General features: G+C 56.3%; 1 protein-coding gene across 3 annotated transcripts in view; it reads right to left on the reverse strand.

Moving 5' to 3' along the window:
- Nucleotides 1-726: 726 nt before the first annotated feature.
- Nucleotides 727-18,424, reverse strand: part of SLC4A1 (solute carrier family 4 member 1 (Diego blood group)) — a 20,663-nt gene continuing 2,965 nt past the window's right edge. Inside the window, exons 2-20 of one of the 3 annotated variants that reach the window (XM_017516136.2) lie at nucleotides 15,595-15,677; nucleotides 15,380-15,470; nucleotides 14,296-14,360; nucleotides 13,326-13,506; nucleotides 13,096-13,231; nucleotides 12,498-12,621; nucleotides 12,154-12,238; nucleotides 11,822-12,003; nucleotides 11,069-11,279; nucleotides 10,627-10,839; nucleotides 10,300-10,448; nucleotides 9,983-10,177; nucleotides 8,079-8,252; nucleotides 7,629-7,718; nucleotides 6,911-7,077; nucleotides 5,527-5,780; nucleotides 3,698-3,867; nucleotides 3,439-3,612; nucleotides 806-2,814 (exon numbers count right to left, since the gene is read on the reverse strand). In XM_017516136.2, the coding sequence (XP_017371625.1) occupies nucleotides 2,734-2,814; nucleotides 3,439-3,612; nucleotides 3,698-3,867; nucleotides 5,527-5,780; nucleotides 6,911-7,077; nucleotides 7,629-7,718; nucleotides 8,079-8,252; nucleotides 9,983-10,177; nucleotides 10,300-10,448; nucleotides 10,627-10,839; nucleotides 11,069-11,279; nucleotides 11,822-12,003; nucleotides 12,154-12,238; nucleotides 12,498-12,621; nucleotides 13,096-13,231; nucleotides 13,326-13,506; nucleotides 14,296-14,360; nucleotides 15,380-15,470; nucleotides 15,595-15,609 (2,757 nt within the window). In that variant the 5' untranslated portion in view covers nucleotides 15,610-15,677 and the 3' untranslated portion in view covers nucleotides 806-2,733. Of the gene's footprint in view, nucleotides 2,815-3,438; nucleotides 3,613-3,697; nucleotides 3,868-4,691; nucleotides 5,387-5,526; nucleotides 5,781-6,910; nucleotides 7,078-7,628; nucleotides 7,719-8,078; nucleotides 8,253-9,982; nucleotides 10,178-10,299; nucleotides 10,449-10,626; nucleotides 10,840-11,068; nucleotides 11,280-11,821; nucleotides 12,004-12,153; nucleotides 12,239-12,497; nucleotides 12,622-13,095; nucleotides 13,232-13,325; nucleotides 13,507-14,295; nucleotides 14,361-15,379; nucleotides 15,678-18,424 lie in introns of those variants that run through there. The other 2 variants (XM_017516135.2, XM_017516137.2) reach the window with 2 other exon arrangements.

Raw genomic sequence — 18,424 nt, forward strand, 5'->3', positions numbered from 1 at the left:
GACGGCTCTCCCCTGGCAGAGTTAGCTCTCGGGCCCTTTGGCAGCTTCCCTGGCCAGCCTGGGAGGGGTCAGCTAGGGATAGGCAGTAAATATAGATCCAGGGCAGGAAGCCAGGCGGCCCAGCCCTGCACTGACCTCTCGTTGGAAGTCTGGGGAGGGCAGATGTCCAGTCTCAGCACCCTCCTCTCCTGGGGTGGGGGACAGCTAGCCCAGCAGCACCCTAGAATTGCTGGAAGTGGTTGGGGGTAGGAGACAGAACCTCCAAAGGGGACCAGGGTGAGGGTAAGTGGAAAGCTGGCCAGGAGATGCTGTGCCTGTGTGACCAAGTGCCCTCTCTAGGTCTCTGTTTTCTTCTCTGGTTATCTCTGTCAAAGGAGCTGTCCAGCTTCCTGGTAAGGGGCCCACTCATCAAAGGGAATTGGGGGCCCATAAGTACAAGAGGCAGGGGGCAAGATCCCCTTACAGCCCCTCCTCCCACCCCCACTGGTCTTGCTTGTTCAGGAGAGGAAGGATTCTCAGAGCGTGATCTCATTTCTTGTTCTCCACCCAATCTCTGGATGCTGGTCTCCCACCCTAGGGCTCAGGGTCACACCTCAGCCTGGCTCCCCTTGCTGCATAAATGCAGCCCTGTGCTGGGTCCGTGCCACATACACCATGCCCACCTAGTTCAGCCAAGACCCTCGGGACTCCCGACTCTGGGAAGAGGAATTCAAGCAAGGCACCCACTCCAACGCAGATGCATTTATTGGCAAAACCTATTCCCAGGCATCAAGGGGAAGGGTGCTAGCAGAGTGAATGATTTTTGTTTTTCACTTTCCTTGGCCATGTTCAAGGAGCAAGGGGAGGGAGGGGCAGGGACATCCCAATCAGGATAATGATTCCAGTAGCTCTGCTCCAAGGTTGGGCTCTTCACTAAGCAAGGCCTTTACTTGCACTGTCTCCTTTAATCCTTATAACAACACCACAAGGTAGGTACCATTATCATCTCCATTTTACAGATGAGGAAACTGCAGTGTAGCATGGGGAAGTGGTGGAAGGTGGGTATCAGCTTTCAGGGGCGCCTGGAGAGCCTCCCATGGACTGAGCTAGCTTGGGAGGTATAAACAATGACACGGAACCCACCACACACACACATGTTGAGTGTGTGGCCCCAAGGCTAATGCTTCCTTGTGTGTGTGTGTGCGTGTGTGTGTGTGTGTTATGAGACAGGATTTCGCTTTGTTGCCCAGGCTGGAGTGCAGTGGTGCGATCTTGGCTCACTGCAACCTCCACCTCCTGGGTTCAGGTGATTCTCATGCCTCAGCCTCCCAAGCAGCTGGGATTACAGGTGCCCACCATGACACCTGGCTAATATTTGTATTTTTTGTAGAACAGGGTTTCACCATGTTGGCCAGGCTGGTCTCGAACTCCTGACCTCAAGTGATCCACCCACCTCGGCCTCCCAAAGTGCTGGGATTACAGGTGTAAGCCACTGCGCCCGGCTGCCTCCTCTCTTTTTTGCCACTCCCTGATTCTGTTTCCTCCATCTCTCACCACTTCCACGTCTTTCAACTCTTTTTATCTTTTTGTTTTATAAAAAAATAAATTTGCCCATGTTCTGGAGAGCCCGCTGTCTCCCACCCCAATTGGTCAGATCTGGGTTCTCCCTAGGATTCAGTTTAGATGGGGTTGGGGATAGTGGGTCTCAAATGAGGGGCCTGGAGGTGTGTGTGAAGCCAAAGTATGATGAGAACTCTTAGAAAATACACAATTAATAAATTACAAACCCCCTCCCTGTCCCACCCTTACTTTCCCACCTTCTCCCACTCCCTATCCAAATCTAAAATCAACTGTACCTTGCCCCCCACCCACACCCCAGGGAAGGGCTTATCTCAGTCCACTCAGAGTGCACTGGGTCCAGGGACCTCAGTAAATGCTTGTGGAATGAATGAATGAGTGAACTAATGAGTGCTTGGAGGGAGGTAACCAAACACTTAGGAGGCCTGAGTCCCAGTCCCAATCCCTGATCATCCTCACCAGGACGCCTCTCTCTGGGTCCAGAGAAGAGGGTCTCAAGGCAGGGGCTGGGAGCAGAGTGGGGAAGGGAAGGTGGACGAATGACTGACACAGGACAGAGCTCTGACCTCGAAGTCAGAAGGCCTGGTTCAAATCCCAGCTGCCTGGCTCAGTTCAAACCCCAGCCATGTGACCTTGGTCAGGTTCAAAGACAAATGATGACTGCTGTAGAATAGTCCCTGAGGAATTTACAAAGCCCTGTTTTACATGTGTCTTTGGTCCTCAGTAGCTGTCCTGTAATGTGGATATTATCATCAATATACCCATTTTACAGAAGAGGAAGTATAGGCCGCAAAGGTCAAGGAACTTGCCCAAGGTCACACAGCAAGCACCCCGCCCCCACCCACCTCCCGCCTTTGCTTCACCCCTGCCTGTGCTGGGAAGAGGTAGGGCTCAGATCTGTCTTCCAGCATGGAGTCCCCAGTGAAAGTGTGGCAACAGGAGGGACTGTGGAGCAAACACCTAATGTGGGCCCCATCAGCCATCTCCAGCCAGAAAAGCCGGGCTGCCCTTTGCGGTAGGTCTCCTGGACACCCCTTCCTTCTCCACCCACAGCCCTGGGGCCTCAGCTGCTGCTCCAGGAGCCTGGAGTCCATGAGGTGCCCATGAACTTCTGCTTTTCCTGGGAAGGTGGGGAACTGGAATGGCGGGGGAGGGTCTAGGGCCTGGGCCTGCCCCTCACACAGGCATGGGCACTTCGTCGTATTCATCCTGACCGTCCTCCTCATCAAAGGCTGCCTTGGCATCATCAGCATCCAGCTGGAGGGGAGGGACACGATGGAGAGAGGGTGAGGGACCCTGGGGCCAGGTGAGCCCTCCCGGGGCATGAAAGTCACCTCTGGAGTTAGGATCGGGTGTGGCTCTTGAGAACCTTGGACCTGTCCTGTTCTATCCCCCCAGCCTCTAGGACTGGCCTGAATGAGTGACTGTCAAAGTAGGAGGCAACCCTGGGGATGTGGACCCTGGCAGGGGAGCCACTGAAGAGGGGGAGCAGGGGACCTCTTCACCAGGGCAGTCCCACAGTGACCTGAGTCACACTGTGGAAGAATTCTACTAGAGGAGCGACTCTGTCCCAAATGACTTGGCAGACGGCGGGACTTGCTGCTCCGGGGTCCCAACAGCTCACGTGCAGTACACCCTGTCTGCCTCTTGATTCTCTCCCCGGCCCTGCCATCATTCCTCCCTTTACAGGTGAGCAAAATGAAGGCACAGAGAAACCAGGCCATGTGCTCCAGATTGTATGCTAGGACACGGCAGGCCAGAACCTGGACCCCAGCCCTAGCCCCAGACTTTACCCTCGACGCCGTCCTGCCTGTCCTGGCTCTGAGACTCGCCCCTCACAGGCTCCCAGCTCTTGTGCCCCAGGCCCAGGCAGCCACTCACACACTGAAGCTCCAGGTTCCTGAAGATGAGAGGCAGCAGGATGCGCCGCAGGGGCACGGTGAGGATGAGGACGAAAGGCAGGGCCAGTGAGGCTGGCGTGGACTTCACCACCCACAGCACCACCAGGCAGATGATCTGGATGCCCGTGAACAAGTGCATGCGCCAGGTCTTCACCTGCAAGCGAAGGCTGGGGTCAGTGCCCACTGTGCTCGGTACCCTCCACCACCCCAGGCTGGGCAGCCATAAAAGGGCCCTGTACCCGCTTGACGTAGGGCACATCCGGGTGGTACTTGGGTGGCTTGAACAGAAGCAGGATGCGGTCAAAGAGCTGGATGCCGCTGAGCGATGTGACCCCCATGTAGAGGAAGATGCCAAACAGCACAGCTAGGGGGATGCGGGACAGGATGGGCTCCATGAGGATGGACAGACCTGTGGGGAGCGCACACTCAGCCCAGGTTGCCTGAGCCCTGGTGCCAGTGGGGGTCAGGCCCCTATCTGGGGCTGGGAATAAAACACAGGCACCATATGGAGCTGTTTCTTTTCTCTCTTTCTTTTCCTTCCTTCCTTCCTTCCTTCCTTCCTTCCTTCCTTCCTTCCTTCCTTCCTTCCTCTTCCTTCCTTCCTCTTCCTTCTTTCCTTCCTTCCTTCCTTCCTCTTCCTTCCTTCCTTCTTTCCTGCTTGCTTGCTTTCTTCTTTTTTTTTTTTTTTTTTTTTGGTTTTTTTTTTTTTTTTCTTTTTGGAGTGCAGTGGTGTGATCTCAGCTACAACAGCCTTGACCTCCTGGTCTCAAGTGATCCTCCTGCCTCAGCCTCCCTAGTTGCTGGGACTATAGGCACACACCACCACGCCTATTTTTTTTTTTTTTAATTTTTAGTAGAGACAAGGTCTCACTATGTTGTCCAGGCTAGTCTTGAACTCCTGGGCTCAAGTGATTTTCCTGTCTTGGCCTCCCAAAATGTTGGGATCCCACGCCTGACCTGGAGCCATTTCTATGTGTCATTTTTTTGCTTTTGAGGAGTCTCGCTCTGTCGCCCATGCTGGAGTGTAGTGGCACGATCCTGGCTCACTGCAACCTCTGACTCCCAGGCTTAAGCAATTCTCCTGCATCAGCCTCCCAAGTAGCTGGGACTACAGGCGTGCACCATCACTCTTGGCTAATTTTGTATTTTTAATAGAGATGTGGTTTCACCATGTTTCACTCATGGACCATTGTGAGGTCTCCAACTCCTGGCCTCAAGTGACCTACCTGCCTCAGCTTCCCAGAGTGCTGGGATTATAGGCATGAGCTACCGCACCTGGCCTCTATGGGTCCTTTTTAGAGGTATTACCCCAATTTTACAGATGAGGAAACAGGCTCAGAGAGGTAAACAACCTGCCTAAGGCCACACAACTGCAGGGAGTCAAAGCCCTCCTGCCTGACTTAAGCCCACTCCCTTACCCTAATGGAGGTCACAGAGGTCAAAGACAGGCATCTTTCTCCTTACCCCAGTCCAGAATGCCATCAACTTTGCCTTCTTTAAGAAATTTCCCTGAACCATTCTATCTGCAGCCATGGCACTGCCCACACTGAATCCAGCTCGACTTTTGGCTGTTCCAGAGCTGAAGTCAACCCCAGTGACCCTTCTTTCTTCTCCCCACACCTCCAGGCTGTGCCTGGAGCCCTGCCCCTTGTATCAGTCATGGAGCAGCTGAGCTGGAAGAGAACTTGGGGACATCTGATGAACGCTCCAACTGTGCAGGCAGGGAAACTGAGACCCAGAGACAAGGAGGGATACTGGGTTAGCAGCAGGGCAGGGCTGGAACCGACAGTTCACTGGACTTCTGTTGTAAGTCAGAGGTGGGGTCTGGTCTGGAGAAGGCTCAGGAGTGGAGCTCCCTTCCTTCCTGCTCAGACGCCCAGCTCAGTGTCTTGGCCTTTCCTCCAGGATGCCCTCATGAGTAGCGGATGCTGGGGAGATGTGGGGAAGTGGTGCAGGTTGGGTGAGGCTGGAGAATTGGCTGGGTCCGAAGAGGACGGGGAAGGGATCGGGGGTGGGGGAATGGGATGGGGCAGGAGGATGGTGGAGAGCTGACCCAGCTTTTACTCACCCACAAGCACAGAGACCAGGAGACCGCTGATCCGCTGCTCTTTGACCTCCTGGATCTGGGCTGCAGCCCCCGGGGTGCTGGCTTTGCCCATGACAGTGAGGGCATTGGCGTGGGTGACGGAACGCACGGTGGTGGCACTGAGCCAGGGCATCCCAAAGAGGGCAGCCACCCCGCCCATGCCCACTACCAGCAGCAGGTCCAGGTGGAAGCCAGAGCCCTTGACCATCTTGCGCTCGGGTTTGCTGACAATCAGCCTGGGGTGGGGGAAGGTGAGGGGTAAGCGGGGTTCTCCCCTGTCTCCTCCACCCCTCCTTCCTTCTCCATACTTGGTGTCCTCATAGCCCCGTTTTGTCTTCTGTGCCCCTCCCTCTTTGAGTTCCTGGCTCTCCTCCCTCCACCCTATCTTGAGAATCCAGAATCTTAAGAGCAGAAATGTCTTCAGAACATCCAAGGCTGATTCGCAGGGAATGAAGCTTCAGCTTCAGGGGGCTTTGCTTGTACAGGCCCCTCCAAGATCCAGCACCTAATTTTTTAGTTGTCATTTTGCATTATTTTTTCTTTTTCTTTTTTTTTTTTTTGAGTCTCGCTCTGTTGCCCAGGATGGAGTGCAGTGGTGCAATATCAGCTCACTGCAACCTCTGCCTCTCGGGTTCAAGTGATTCTCCTGCTTCAGCCTCCCGAGTAGCTGGGACTACAGGCACACACCACCACACCAGGCTAATTTTTGTGTTTTTAGTAGAAATGGGATTTTTACCATACTGGCCAGGCTGGTCTCAAACTCCTGACCTCACGTGATCCACCCACCTTGGCCCCCACAAAGTGCTGGGATTACAGGCATGAGCCACTGTGTCCGACGCATTTTTTTTTTTCCTTAAAAAGAGCTCTCCAGGCCGGGCGCGGTGGCTCACGCCTGTAATCCCAGCACTTTGGGAGGCCGAGGCGGGTGGATCACAAGGTCAAGAGATCGAGACCATCCTGGTCAACATGGTGAAACCCCGTCTCTACTAAAACTACAAAAAATTAGCTGGGCATGGTGGTGCGTGCCTGTAATCCCAGCTACTCAGGAAGCTGAGGCAGGAGAATTGCCTGAACCCAGGAGGCGGAGGTTGTGGTGAGCCGAGATCGCGCCATTGCACTCCAGCCTGGGTAACAAGAGCGAAACTCCGTCTCAAAAAAAAAAAAAAAGAGCTCTCCAAATTATACAACTTCAGGTCCCACAAAACCTGGACCTGCCCCTGGCTAGTCACCATTCCTGCTAGTCAGGAGGGCCGCACACCCACCAGCACTAGCTTGCAGTCCTGGGTCTCTTGCCTGCCTGGGAAACTGCCAGGGAAAGGTCCTTGCCTCCCACCCTCCCAGGCCCAGCCCCCACCCTGTCACTCACGTGGTGATCTGAGACTCCAGGAATATGAGGATGAAGACCAGCAGAGCAGGCAGGGCGGAGGCGAACATCATCCAGATGGGAAAGTGGGAGTGCAAGCCCAGCGGGTGGATGACCCAGCCCCGGGCTGAGGAGTTGGACACCTGAAGGCCATCAGGCACTGAGAGTTTCTGTGGGAGGGGATTGAAGGTAAGAATGCCAGGGGCAAGGGGATGGGGAAGGGTGGGAGCAGGAGGAACCAGAGTCCTGGGGGTTGGGCAGTTGGGTTGGGGGCACTTGGGAACTTAGTTACACTGAGTACTTGCTCTGTACCTAGTCACTGCACTGTATGTAATCCCTTTACATACATCTGCTTGCTCCCCACTTTATAGATGAGGACAGAGAATCAGAGAGGTTATGTAGCTTGCCCCACATCACACAGCTGTTTGATGGCAGAGCTGGGATTCATGCCTAGATCTGCCTGGCTTCAAAGAATACTTCTTCCTACTGCTCTGAGTTAAGGAATGAAGGCAGCAACCTGGCCCAGCCAGTTGCTTTGGCCAGAGGGGGTCCTCTGGGGCTGTAAGAAGCACATGGGGCTCCCAGAGGAGGCAAGGATGGGGTAGAGGTAGTCCTAGCTGGCTTCAGGTTGGTGAGAGCTATTCTGGGGAAGGGGCATGCTGCGGGGTAGAAATGAGCACCTGGTGCATATCATGGTCTGAGGGCTGGGAGGAGGGGTCACCTGGGTGTAGGTATCCTCAATGAAGAAATCCACCAGGACCATGATCAGGATGGAGATGGGGACCCCGAAGTCCCCGATGACTCGACGCAGCTAGAGGCAGGTGAAAGGATCAGTGGTCAGTGCCCAGTCACTCCCGCTCCTGCCTCCCTCCTGCCCTGTATTCACCCAGTGGGCCCTGCTCTTCCAGGGGGTGAACCAGCATCTCATGCCCTGTCCTGCACCTCAGCCATGTCTGCCTTCTTTCTTCTTCCCCAGCAGTTCTCAGGCCGGGCATGCCACGAAAGGGGGAGGGGCTTCCCGGCAGAATGAAACCCTGGGTAAGCCAGGGCCAGGGGAGTTTGGAACTGGGAATGCGAATCTGATAAAGAAGGGAAGCTAAGGGCACTGGGGAAGCTGGGTTGGGACAGGGCAGTGTTGGCAAGGACAGGTGAGGAGGGAGGGTGTGCTGACCTTGCCCGGGAAGTAGGAGCTGTTCTTGAACTTGCGCAGCATCATGGCAAATAAGAAGGTACCGGCCATGAGCACAAGGGAGAGGAGGGCTGTGTTGGGCAGGGGACCCTGAGGTTTGGGCTCTGTCGTCACGTTGTAGACATAATTCTTCTGTAGTGGGTGGTCCTGGAAAATCTGCAGCAGAAGACCAAGGCATTCTGTTCTCTCCAGCCTTGGCTTGGGCTGGAAAATACCACCAGCTAACTCTACCCGGCAATACCATCCATTCATTCAGCCATCTATGAATTAATCATCCATCCATTTATCCACCTATCCATCATTCACCCATCCATGATCCATTGATCATCCATTGATTATTCATCCATTCATTCATTATCCATCTACCCATCCATCCACCTATCATCTATCTATCCATGCGTTTATCCATCCATGCATCCATCCATTCATCTATCCATCATCCATCCATTCATTATCCATCAATCAGCCATCCATCCATTATCTATTCATCCATCCATCTGTCTGTCTTCTTCCTCAATTGACATGGTAACAGAGGAGAAATAGGATTGTACAGCTTGGTTTTCAGGAATGAAGACAGCCTAAGTTTGGGTGGGGAGAGCCATGGGCGGCAATGAGTGTGTGTGTGCACACATGCACACCAGGACCTGGGAGACATGAGGCTGGAAGTCAGGAAACAAGGGTCAGGGAAGTGTCTAGAAAGAGGTTAAAAGGCCTGGACACAGAAAGACTGCCCACCCAACAAAATCAAGGGACAACACTTAGGGTCCACTCTTCTTCCATATAAAATGCAGAGCTTAAGACGACGGGAGGCAAGCCAAGGAGCTGGGCACTCCATCCGCAAACCCTGCAGCTCTTGAGGACAAGCGCAGGAGAGAGAGTGGGGGACTTCAGAGGCTCCAGAGTCCCCCCTGCTCTCCCTGTGCATGTACTTTCACATGCTCAGCATCACGCCCATACTTACCCACTGCTCACATCATGTGTGATCATGAACTGGACATATGCACACAGAGACACCCTCTCATGCCTCAGCAAGAATGCTGGCCGCAGGCAGCAGGTGCCAACACATACGTAGTCACAGTCAACACAGCTGCACAGTCCTGTGTGCAGACATGTGACCACACAGATACATAGGTGGCCACAGTCATATGCACAGTCACATGGTTATCTACACAGGTGGAAGCAAAGCCACACAAATGCTGCAGGGACACATGTGTGAAGACACACACAGTGGCTCAGTCTTTTTGCTTTTTTGAGACGAAGTCTCGCTGTCACCCAGGCTGGAGTGCAATGGCACGATCTCAGCTCACTGAAACCTCTGCCTCCTGGGTTCAAGCAATTCTCCTGACTCAACCTCTCAACTAGCTGGGATTACAGGTGCATGCCACCACACCTGGCTGACTTTTTTTTTGGAGAAAGATTCTCACTCTGTCTCGCAGGCTGGAGTGCAGTGGCGCGATCTCGGCTCACTGCAACCTCTGCCTCCCAGATTCCAGCAATTCTCCTGCCTCAGCCTCCCAAGTAGCTGGGACTACAGGTGCCTGTCACCGCGCCCAGCTAGTTTTTGTATTTTTAGTAGAGACGGAGTTTCACTATGTTGGCCAGGATGGTCTTGATCCCTTGACCTTATGATCCACCTGCCTTGGCCTGCCAAAGTGCTGGGATTACAGGTGTGAACCACTGCACCCAGCAATTTTTGTATTTTTAATAGAGTTGGGATTTCATCATGTTGGTCAGGCTGGTCTCGAACTCCTGACCTCAGGTGATCCACCCGCCGTGGCCTCCCAAAGTGCTGGGATTATGGGCGTGAGCACCATGCCCGGCCAGTGGCCCAGGCCCAGTCACATACACAGCCTCTCATACGCATTAACATCCCCATAGGCCCCCACCTTGATCAGCTTGGAGAAGGTCTCATAGATGAAGATGAGGGAGATGAGGAAGGAGAAGATCTCCTGGGTGTAGCGGGAGATGAAGCGGACCAGGAAGCTGCCCTCGAAGGCTACCACTAACACCACCAGCAGGATGAGCCAGAAGCCGATCCACACGCGGCCCACGATGTACTCCAGACCCTTGCTCTCGCAGAACTGCAGGGTGGCCAGAGGAAGTCAGTCAGACAAAGAGGGCCTCAGGGCAAGGCACCGGGCATCAGGCAGGTGGGGCAGGGGACATGATAGGGTCAGGGTCCGTGGGGCGAGGACAGAGCTACCGAGAAGAAGGCTTCTTCAAACACCAGCAGTGGTCCTGAGAAGCCGACCACGAGCAGGGGCTGAGCCCCCAGCAGGGCGAAGAGGATGCCCTGCACGGCAGTGGAGATCAGCAGCTCCGACACGCCCATCTGGTTTCGGGTCTTTTCTCCTGTGGGTAGAGGTCACAGTGGGGTCAAGGTCAGGAGATCATTTCCAGGGGCTCATAGAGCAAGTGATGGGTAGGCTGATGCAGGGGTCTGGAGGGTCAGATAGAGTTAGAAGTCGGGACCGAGACAGAGGCCAGAGGGTCACAGGTGAGAGTTAGGGAGACAGGTACTGGCACTAACCCAGGAGGCCACCGAAGGTGATGGCGGGTGACAGGGCAGCAAAGTAGATGAAGATGACGGCAGCCAGGACCTGGGGGCTCAACGCATCTGTGATGTCACTCAGGTAATACGGGTAGCGGCGCCGGATGTCACGCACCAGGCCCCCGAAGAACTGGCCTGTCTGCTGCAGAGGATCGTCTGGGCCCTCGGGGCCCCCTAGGTGCCCATTTAGGTCTGTGGTGGAGGATAAGAGCAAGGTCAGAGGGAGTAGCTGGAGGAGGTGAGGGGAGAGGGGACTGGAGGGCATAGCGGAGATTGTCTGATGGGAATGGGGTGGCCATGAAGGCCGGGCAATGTGGGCAGAGGAGCAGTAAGAAGAGCACGTGATGGGAGAGGGAGGGTGTGCTGAGGCGTCTGGGGGCCGATGGGGGCTCAGAAAGCCTTGGCTGGGCAGGGCAGGTACCTAGGCCCTGGTAGAAGCTGGAGTCTGGCTTGGCAGGGCTGAGCTGGTAGCGCCTTCGAAGAAGCTCCCTCTGCACGGGCACCAGACTGAGCAGGGTCTGCTCAGAGGGGGCGTCTGTGGGAGGCAGCACGAGGCTGCAGTCCAGGAAGCCCTCCAAGGAGCGCACCAGCTCCCCTCGGCTCTGAGCCATGTAGGCATCTATGCGGAACACCTAGGGGAAGGAGAGAGAGTCAGGGCTGCCCGGACCTACAGAGGGAAAGGACCCAGGAGCCCACGGCCAGGGCCTCCAGGGACCAGAAGCCCCTCATGCAGCTCCCATTGCCAGGAACTGCTTTTTCTGCCTCCTCTCGCCCCTACTCCCCACTAAGAAAGGGCTCTGGGGGGACAGACAGCGGCCCTGGGTGGGGAAAGGAGAAGGAACTGCAGCTAACCCAGTGGGTTAAGCAGACTAGAAGCAACTACAGCTGCCTAGGCCCGACCAAGCCAGACCGGACCAGGCAGAACCAGGTCAGAGTGGACTGGACTGGACCAAGCCAGGCCATAGCCAACCACACGAGACCAGGCCAGGGCAGACAGAGCTGGGCCGGACCACACACACCTGACTGCCCGCCAGGTGGGATGGCAGCAGATGGATTAGGCTGAATGGGTCAAACCAGTGAACCTAGAGCAACCCAGGCCAGGCTGGAGAGCGGGCCTCAGCCACTGCCCAGCTCCCAAACTTCCCCAACCCATCCTTCTCCGGCCCTTCCTCACCCTCTCCGACATGAGGGTAGCAGCAGCCCGGCCGAGCTGGGTGTAATCGATGTGGGGGTCCTCGGGTCCCAGCAACACAAAGAGGAAGCGCACGGGCACGGGCAGCTCCACCGCCTCCAGCTCCGCTGCCTCCTGCAGCCGCACAAAGCCCAGCACGGGCCGCTCCAGGAAGGTGGCACGGCCTGTTGGGGACAAAGGATCAGGCCAGGCAGAGGGGCCCAGGGTGGACGTGCTGAAGAGATGGAGGTGTGGGGGTCCAGGCTGAGGGAAAGACAGGCTGGGCCAGGACCCAAGGGGTGTGGAGGGCTGAGGGTAGAGACACCTGTTCTTACCCACTAGCACCAGCGTGGCCTCTGAATCCGGGGGAATCTTTTCCAGAATTCCAGATGGTGAGCGCCCTTCTGCGTCCCCATCTCCCTGTGGGAAGGAGGGTGGTGAAGGGAGTCCTTGGTCTACTCTGATCCTGGGAGACCTGAGCCTCCTCCCCTTCCTTCCCTTCCCATTCTTGCTTGCCACCATGTTCAGGAGGGGGGCGGTTTCCCAACTCTCCTGGCACACCCCAGGCACAGGGGTGCTTCTGGTCCCCTGCTTGTGGCAGATTGATCAGGACCTCTGCTGGTGTTTGAGGAAGCTCTCTCCTTGCCCCACCCTGACCCTGACCCTATAACTGACTCACCTGCTCACAGAAGAGCTGCGTCTCCAGTGAGGGGTGCTGGGGGAGCAGAGGCTGTGAAGGATCCCCAGAGCGCGTCAGGACTGCAGGCTTCACGCCCCCCAGGACCTCGAGCTCTCCAGCATGGCTGCAGGATGGACAGGGGACATGGGCTGAGTAAGCTGTTCAGGCTGAGCTCTCAGTGGTGGGAGGGATCAAGGGTGAGCATCAAGGGACTAGGGTAGACATCAAAGGTAGATATCTGGGACTTTCCAGACCAAACCAGAGAGAGCCTGGGACGGAAGGAGAATCAGAGCCTCCTCTCCAAGGGTGATGCAGATGTAAGTGGGTGCCTCTGTCTGGAAGGACTAGGCAGGATCAAAAGAGTGTCTAGAGGAAAGGGCCTTGAGGGTCTGTCCTCCTGTGGACCAGCAGCCCCAACTCTGAGCATGGGACATGGCCATCCCTTTCAAGGTGTCAGAGGTGGGAGCGATAGTAGAGGAAAAGTGGGCCCCTGCCTGGTGAGGGAAGGGCCACCTGGGCCCCAGGGGAAACCTTGGGGCAAGTGGGCTGGGGAAGTGGGCTGTGGGATATGGAATCCAGGCCCTGGCAGGCAGCGCACCTGTGTGTGAGCAGCAGGGCCCGGAGCAGCTCCTCTCGGTCCTGAGGCCGGATCTGCTCCTCATAGATAAACCTGTCCAGCAGTTGGTTGGCCACTCCAGCCAGGGAGGTCTCTTGCAGGTCCAGGAGGACAGTACCTGCAGGCGGTGGAGGAGTGAGCTAGGAGGCTGGGCCACAGCCCCCAACAACAAGCCTCACCTACAGGGGGCCAGAGGGGCCCAGGAGGCTCACCCTTGGTGAAGACTCTATGCAGCTCCAGGAGGCTCCAGAATGTGAGGTGAGAGAGGTGCGGGCGGCCCCAGGTCCCGTTCTCCCCCAGGTTCTCCTCCAGTCGCACCCAGCGTGCTGCCTCCATCCATCTCAGCTCCTGGTTCCTTTCGTCCATCACCAGTTCCTGCAGCTCCACATAGACCTGTGGCCCCATAGACCTGAGTTAGTCCATCAGGCCCCGGGCATGGCCATGGGGAGCCTGAAACCCCAGGGCATAGTGGGCACCCAGCTGCTCTTGAGAGAGGCTTATGCTTTTGGGGCTTGGATCCCTGTGCTGAGGGGTCCCTAGATATAGCTCACATCACTCCCCTATGTCCCAACTTCCTGGCCAGGCCCTCACCCCATAGCAGAAGGTATTTGGAGAACCCCGACCCAAAGGGATGCTGGAGAGGCCACGGGGAGGGAGAGGAGTGGGAAGCGGGGGCCTGGCAGGCTGAGGCTAAAGGGGACTTTGGTGTCATCGATCAGTCTCCAGCCTCTGCGATTGTTGCATGGATGCGCCTCAGCATGTCCCTGGGACCAGGTGACTGCTCCAAGGGCCATAGCTGAGGGCTGGCCCAAATTCCTAACCAGCTAGACAGTCCTGCACCCAGCAGGGATCTGGGGGGCCTGGGCAGAGGAGAGCAAGTTTTTAATTCTGTGCTTCCCCAGTGACACCCGATGGCCCAGCCAGGGCCTGAGGGCCTGGAGACTCAGCCCTCCGCAGTCAGGTTATCTCTGCCCATGGTGCTCCTGGAAGGAGGCCCAGGCCTCACCATCAGTGGGGTGTCCTCTTCCCTCCCACCTATTTCCTGGAACGTTCACTCCTCTGTCTGCTGCAGGGTCTCCCCCAGCCTGAAGCTGCCTCCATCCCCTTGCTCTTCTCTTCCCCTGGTCAAATGGTGGGTCCCAGAGCCAGCATGAGAGTCAAGGGGGAGGCTGGGGTCCTCACCTCGTGGGTACCAGGGCGTGGTGATGTGGTGTGGTAGTCTGTGGCTGTTGCCTCGGTGTAGTGAGCTGAAAACCGGAGGTCGGTCAGTGTCGCCCTGACTGTCCCCTGCCTGAGGCCCTTCACCACCCACCGTGAGCCTTAGATACCCAGGCATGAGTGGATGCCCCCTCTTTCCCAGTGCCCCTGGCTGGGCCTCTGGTGCCCCATCTCACACTGGCCACTCAGCAGAATGGGGCTCCCCACACATGTGCTGGGACCAGCCTGGGGCTCCCCATCTGAGCCTTGTGGAGGACACCTGAGACCCAGCCGGGGTGGGGCGGGGCGAGGGTGGGGGGCGAGCCCCTCCGCAGTGATGAAGTGAAGGGACCTCTCAAAGGTGACTGCAGAGCTATGAATGGCAATCTTCAGGACTCTCCAAGGACCTCCTCCCTCCCCTGCCCCCTCTGAGACCAGACTCTGTTCCCGCTTCCCACCTGCTTCAATGAGCCCGCCAGCCAGCGCAGTGTCTCACTGAGCTCAGGAACCAGGGTGGGTCAGCCCCTTATATTCCCCCCGCCCCACCCCCAGCCCTCATTTCCCAGAGGGGCCTCTTAACTTCAATCCCTATCGCCAGCACTTAAGTCCTGTTGACAGTAAACAGGTCCTGCCTGGGGCTTCCCACCTAAGACCTTGGGCTGGCCTGGGAAGGCAGGGTGGTTCCTGGTGTCCTTCTGCCCAGGAGGGTCCCCACAAGCCCCTCGTTTCTCAGGACCTCTTTCCCCAAGAACAGGCCCAGTTTCTGGCCTGGAATCTGGCATTGGATGGGCACAGATGGCATGTGGCTAGCGCCCTTGTCCCAGATGGGCTGCCCGCCCTTCTCACACATTGCAGGGGCACTGGATGGGTGACTGCCCTGCTCTCCCAGCCACCTCCTGTGGTCATTTCAAACAAAATTGTTTATCCTTCAATCAGCTGGAATTTTGGGGAGAACTGCCTGTGGGGCTTGGGAGGAGGACTGTGGAGAAGGGGAGAGGACAAGGGCCCCTCTTGTTCCTGTCTAGAGTTCAGCAGCTCATCCCAGCAGAGGGAGGGAGAGGGAGCTCACCTGCTGGCTCCTCCACCTGAGGCTCGGGGACTCCTGGGTCTTCATATTCCTCCTGCTCCAGATTCTCCTCCATCACGTCTTCGTAATCATCCTGCAGGAAGTGGTCATGGAGGCTGGGCTGTGAGGGGCTCTTCAACTCCCAAGGAAGATAGGAAGCTAGGGCCAGGTCCCCAGAGCCTCCAGGTGGGAGTACTGCGACGCCAGGAAACACCCACCTGCAGCTCATCCATAGCGCAGTCCTGAGTGTCCAGTTGTCCACGGTGATCCAAGCCCCCAGCATAACCCGCACCGCGGGTCCCTGCAGCAGAGGGCACAGGCTGAGTGGGGCACATTCCAGAGTCTCCGGGTCCTCCTCCAGAGGAGGCCACGTATCAGTGGATGGGAGCCACGTGTTGGAGGTGGTAGGGTCAAAGGAAGTGTGGAGGGAATGAGAAGGAGCTGGATTTGCAGGTGTGAGGTAGGTGGGCAGGGGCCATGAGAGAGGGGCAGTGCAGGGAAGAGTACGTCTGGCTGGCACAAGTGAAGGATGTTTGGGGAAGACGGGCAGGTGACCTTCAGTTCCAACTCCTCCTTCACTCTCCAGTCTTCACCTGGCCTCTTCCTACCCATCCCTGGGACTCAGGCAATGCCAGGGGACATGACTGGTCCCTTCTTCAGGGGGCTTAGCACCCCTGAGAGGCTCTAAATGCATGCTCTTCTCTTAGAAATAGCGGCTGCCCACTGGGCACGGCTGCAGCATCCTTGGGAGCGGTCACAGGTCTGGATGATGTGGTCCTACTTCTCTCCCTGGCCCCATCTTGGACCCTGTCTCTCTTGCTCTCTCGCCAACTTGCCCATATGGTGACCTCCTGTGGCTCCTAGACCTTGCCAAGCCCTTTCGTGTCCTAGGGTCTTTGCTGTCCACGTCCTGGACACCCTCCCCACAACACCTCAGCCCTTCGTGCATCTCAGCCCAGATGTCTGCTCTTCAGAGGCCCTCCCTGACCACCCTGACCCAATCTGTCATTTTCTGCTTTCTTTTCTTCCTTCTTTTTTTCCTCCTTTCTTCTTTCTTTCTCTTTCTTTCTTCCTTTCTTTCCCTCCCATCCTTCCTTTCTCTTTCTTTTTCCTTCCTTCCTTTCTCTTTCTCCTTTCTTTCTTTTTTTTTTTTTTTTTTAAAGAGACAGGGTTTTATCATGTTTGTCAGACTAGTCTCGAACTCCTGACCTCAGGTGATCCACCTGCCTCGGCCTCCCAAAGTGCTGGGATTACAGGCATGAGCCACCGCGCCCAGCCCCTCCCTCCCTCCCTTCCTTCCTTCCTTCCTTCCTTCCTTTCTCTCTCTTTCTTTCTTCCTCTCCCTCTCTTCTTTTTTGCAACAGGGTGTCACTCTGTCACCCACGCTTAGAGTGCAGTGGCATGATCATAGTCACCGCAGCCTTGAACTCCTGGGCCCAGGGGATCCTCCTGACTCAGCCTCCTGAGTAACTGGAATTACAGGCATGACATAGTGCCCAGCAAATTAAAAAAAAATTTTTTTTTTTGTAGAAACAGGGTTTCACTGCCTCAGCTTGGGCTGGTTTCTTTCTTTCTTCTTCTTCCTCTCTGCCTCCTCCTCCTTCTTTTTTTGAGAGAGGGTCTCCCTATGGTACCCAGGCTGGAGTACGGTGGCATGATTACAGCTCACAGCAGCCTCAAACTCCTGGACTCAAGTGATCCTCCCACCTCAGCCTCCAGAGTAGCTGGGACCACAGGCACATACCACCATGCCTGACTAATTTTTAAATGGTTTCTTGGTCGGGTGTGGTGGCTCACACCTATAATCCTAATACTTTGGGAGGCTGGGGTGGGCAGATTGCTTGAGCTCAGAAGTCTGAGACCAACTGGGCAACGTGGTGAAACCACGTGTCTACAAAAATACAAAAATTAGCTGGGTATGGTGGTGCACAACTGTAATCCCAGCTACTTGAGAGGCTGAGGTGGGAGGATCACCTAAGCCTGGGAGGCAGAGGTGGCAGTGAGCTGAGATGGCACCACTGCACTCCAGCCTGGGTAACAGAGTGAGACTCTCTCAGAAGAAAACAAACAAACAGCAACAACAACAAAATGGTTTCTTGATTGATTTGTGTTCATATTGTGTGACGATGCTTTTGGAAGGGACGCCACCGAAGTGCAAAGACCCTGTACGTCTCAATCCCCACGAAATTCCCCACTCCTCACATAGTAGGCGCTCAATAAACATTTGCTGAATGACTGTAAGAATGGCTCCCTATTGCAGGCTTGGGCTCTGGGACTGGGGAGCCAGGATGACTAGGCCCCAGCCAAGAGGCCTCTGAGCTCTGGGGCTCCGTTTTCTTAGTTGTGTCCCTAGCAGAGAGATGGTGTGCCCTTCCCAGGAATGTGAGGGCAGGCCCAAGGGGAGGACAGGGTCACCTAAGGTGGCCCCAGACTGGGTGTGGAGGGGACTCCTTTCCCCCTCGCCCACTGAAGCACAGGGCACTGTGGTGGCAGGGAATTGGGTTGGGCCAACAAAGGTTCTCACTCTGTGCCTGGCATGCTGAGCACTGGGGGCTTGGGGGAAGGGTGCTGAGCTGAACGAGGCCCATTCCTACTCTCTAGAAGCCCCTAGCCCTGACAGGGAGGCAAACCGCGAATACGGGGCAGCCTCAGTGCTTCCGAGGTGACGTGGACCCCAGGGGCCGAATGTGCTGAGTGCCAAGGATCTGCATGGCAGGAGGAAGAGCAGGACCCATTGGCAGCTCCCGGGGGCAGGAGAGACCCTGGAGGAGGCAGCCACGGGAGCTGGCCCTAAAGCACAGGTGAGATTTGAAGGGCTAGGAGCCCAGGGGTGAGGCATGGCTTGGCAGAGCTGCACAGGTGGACTGAGCAAGGCGGGAAAACGCCACGTGCGGGCACGGGGCGGGGAGCAGGATACAGAAGGGGCTGAGCAGGCTGGCCACAGTGGCTCACACCTGTAATCCCAACACTTTGAGAGGACAAGGCGGGCGAATCTCCTGAGGTCAGTAGTTTGAGACCAGCCTGGCCAACATGGTGAAACCCTGTCTC

This window comes from Cebus imitator, unplaced genomic scaffold, assembly GCF_001604975.1.
Source record: "Cebus imitator isolate Cc_AM_T3 unplaced genomic scaffold, Cebus_imitator-1.0 Scaffold573, whole genome shotgun sequence".
NCBI lineage: Eukaryota > Metazoa > Chordata > Mammalia > Primates > Cebidae > Cebus > Cebus imitator.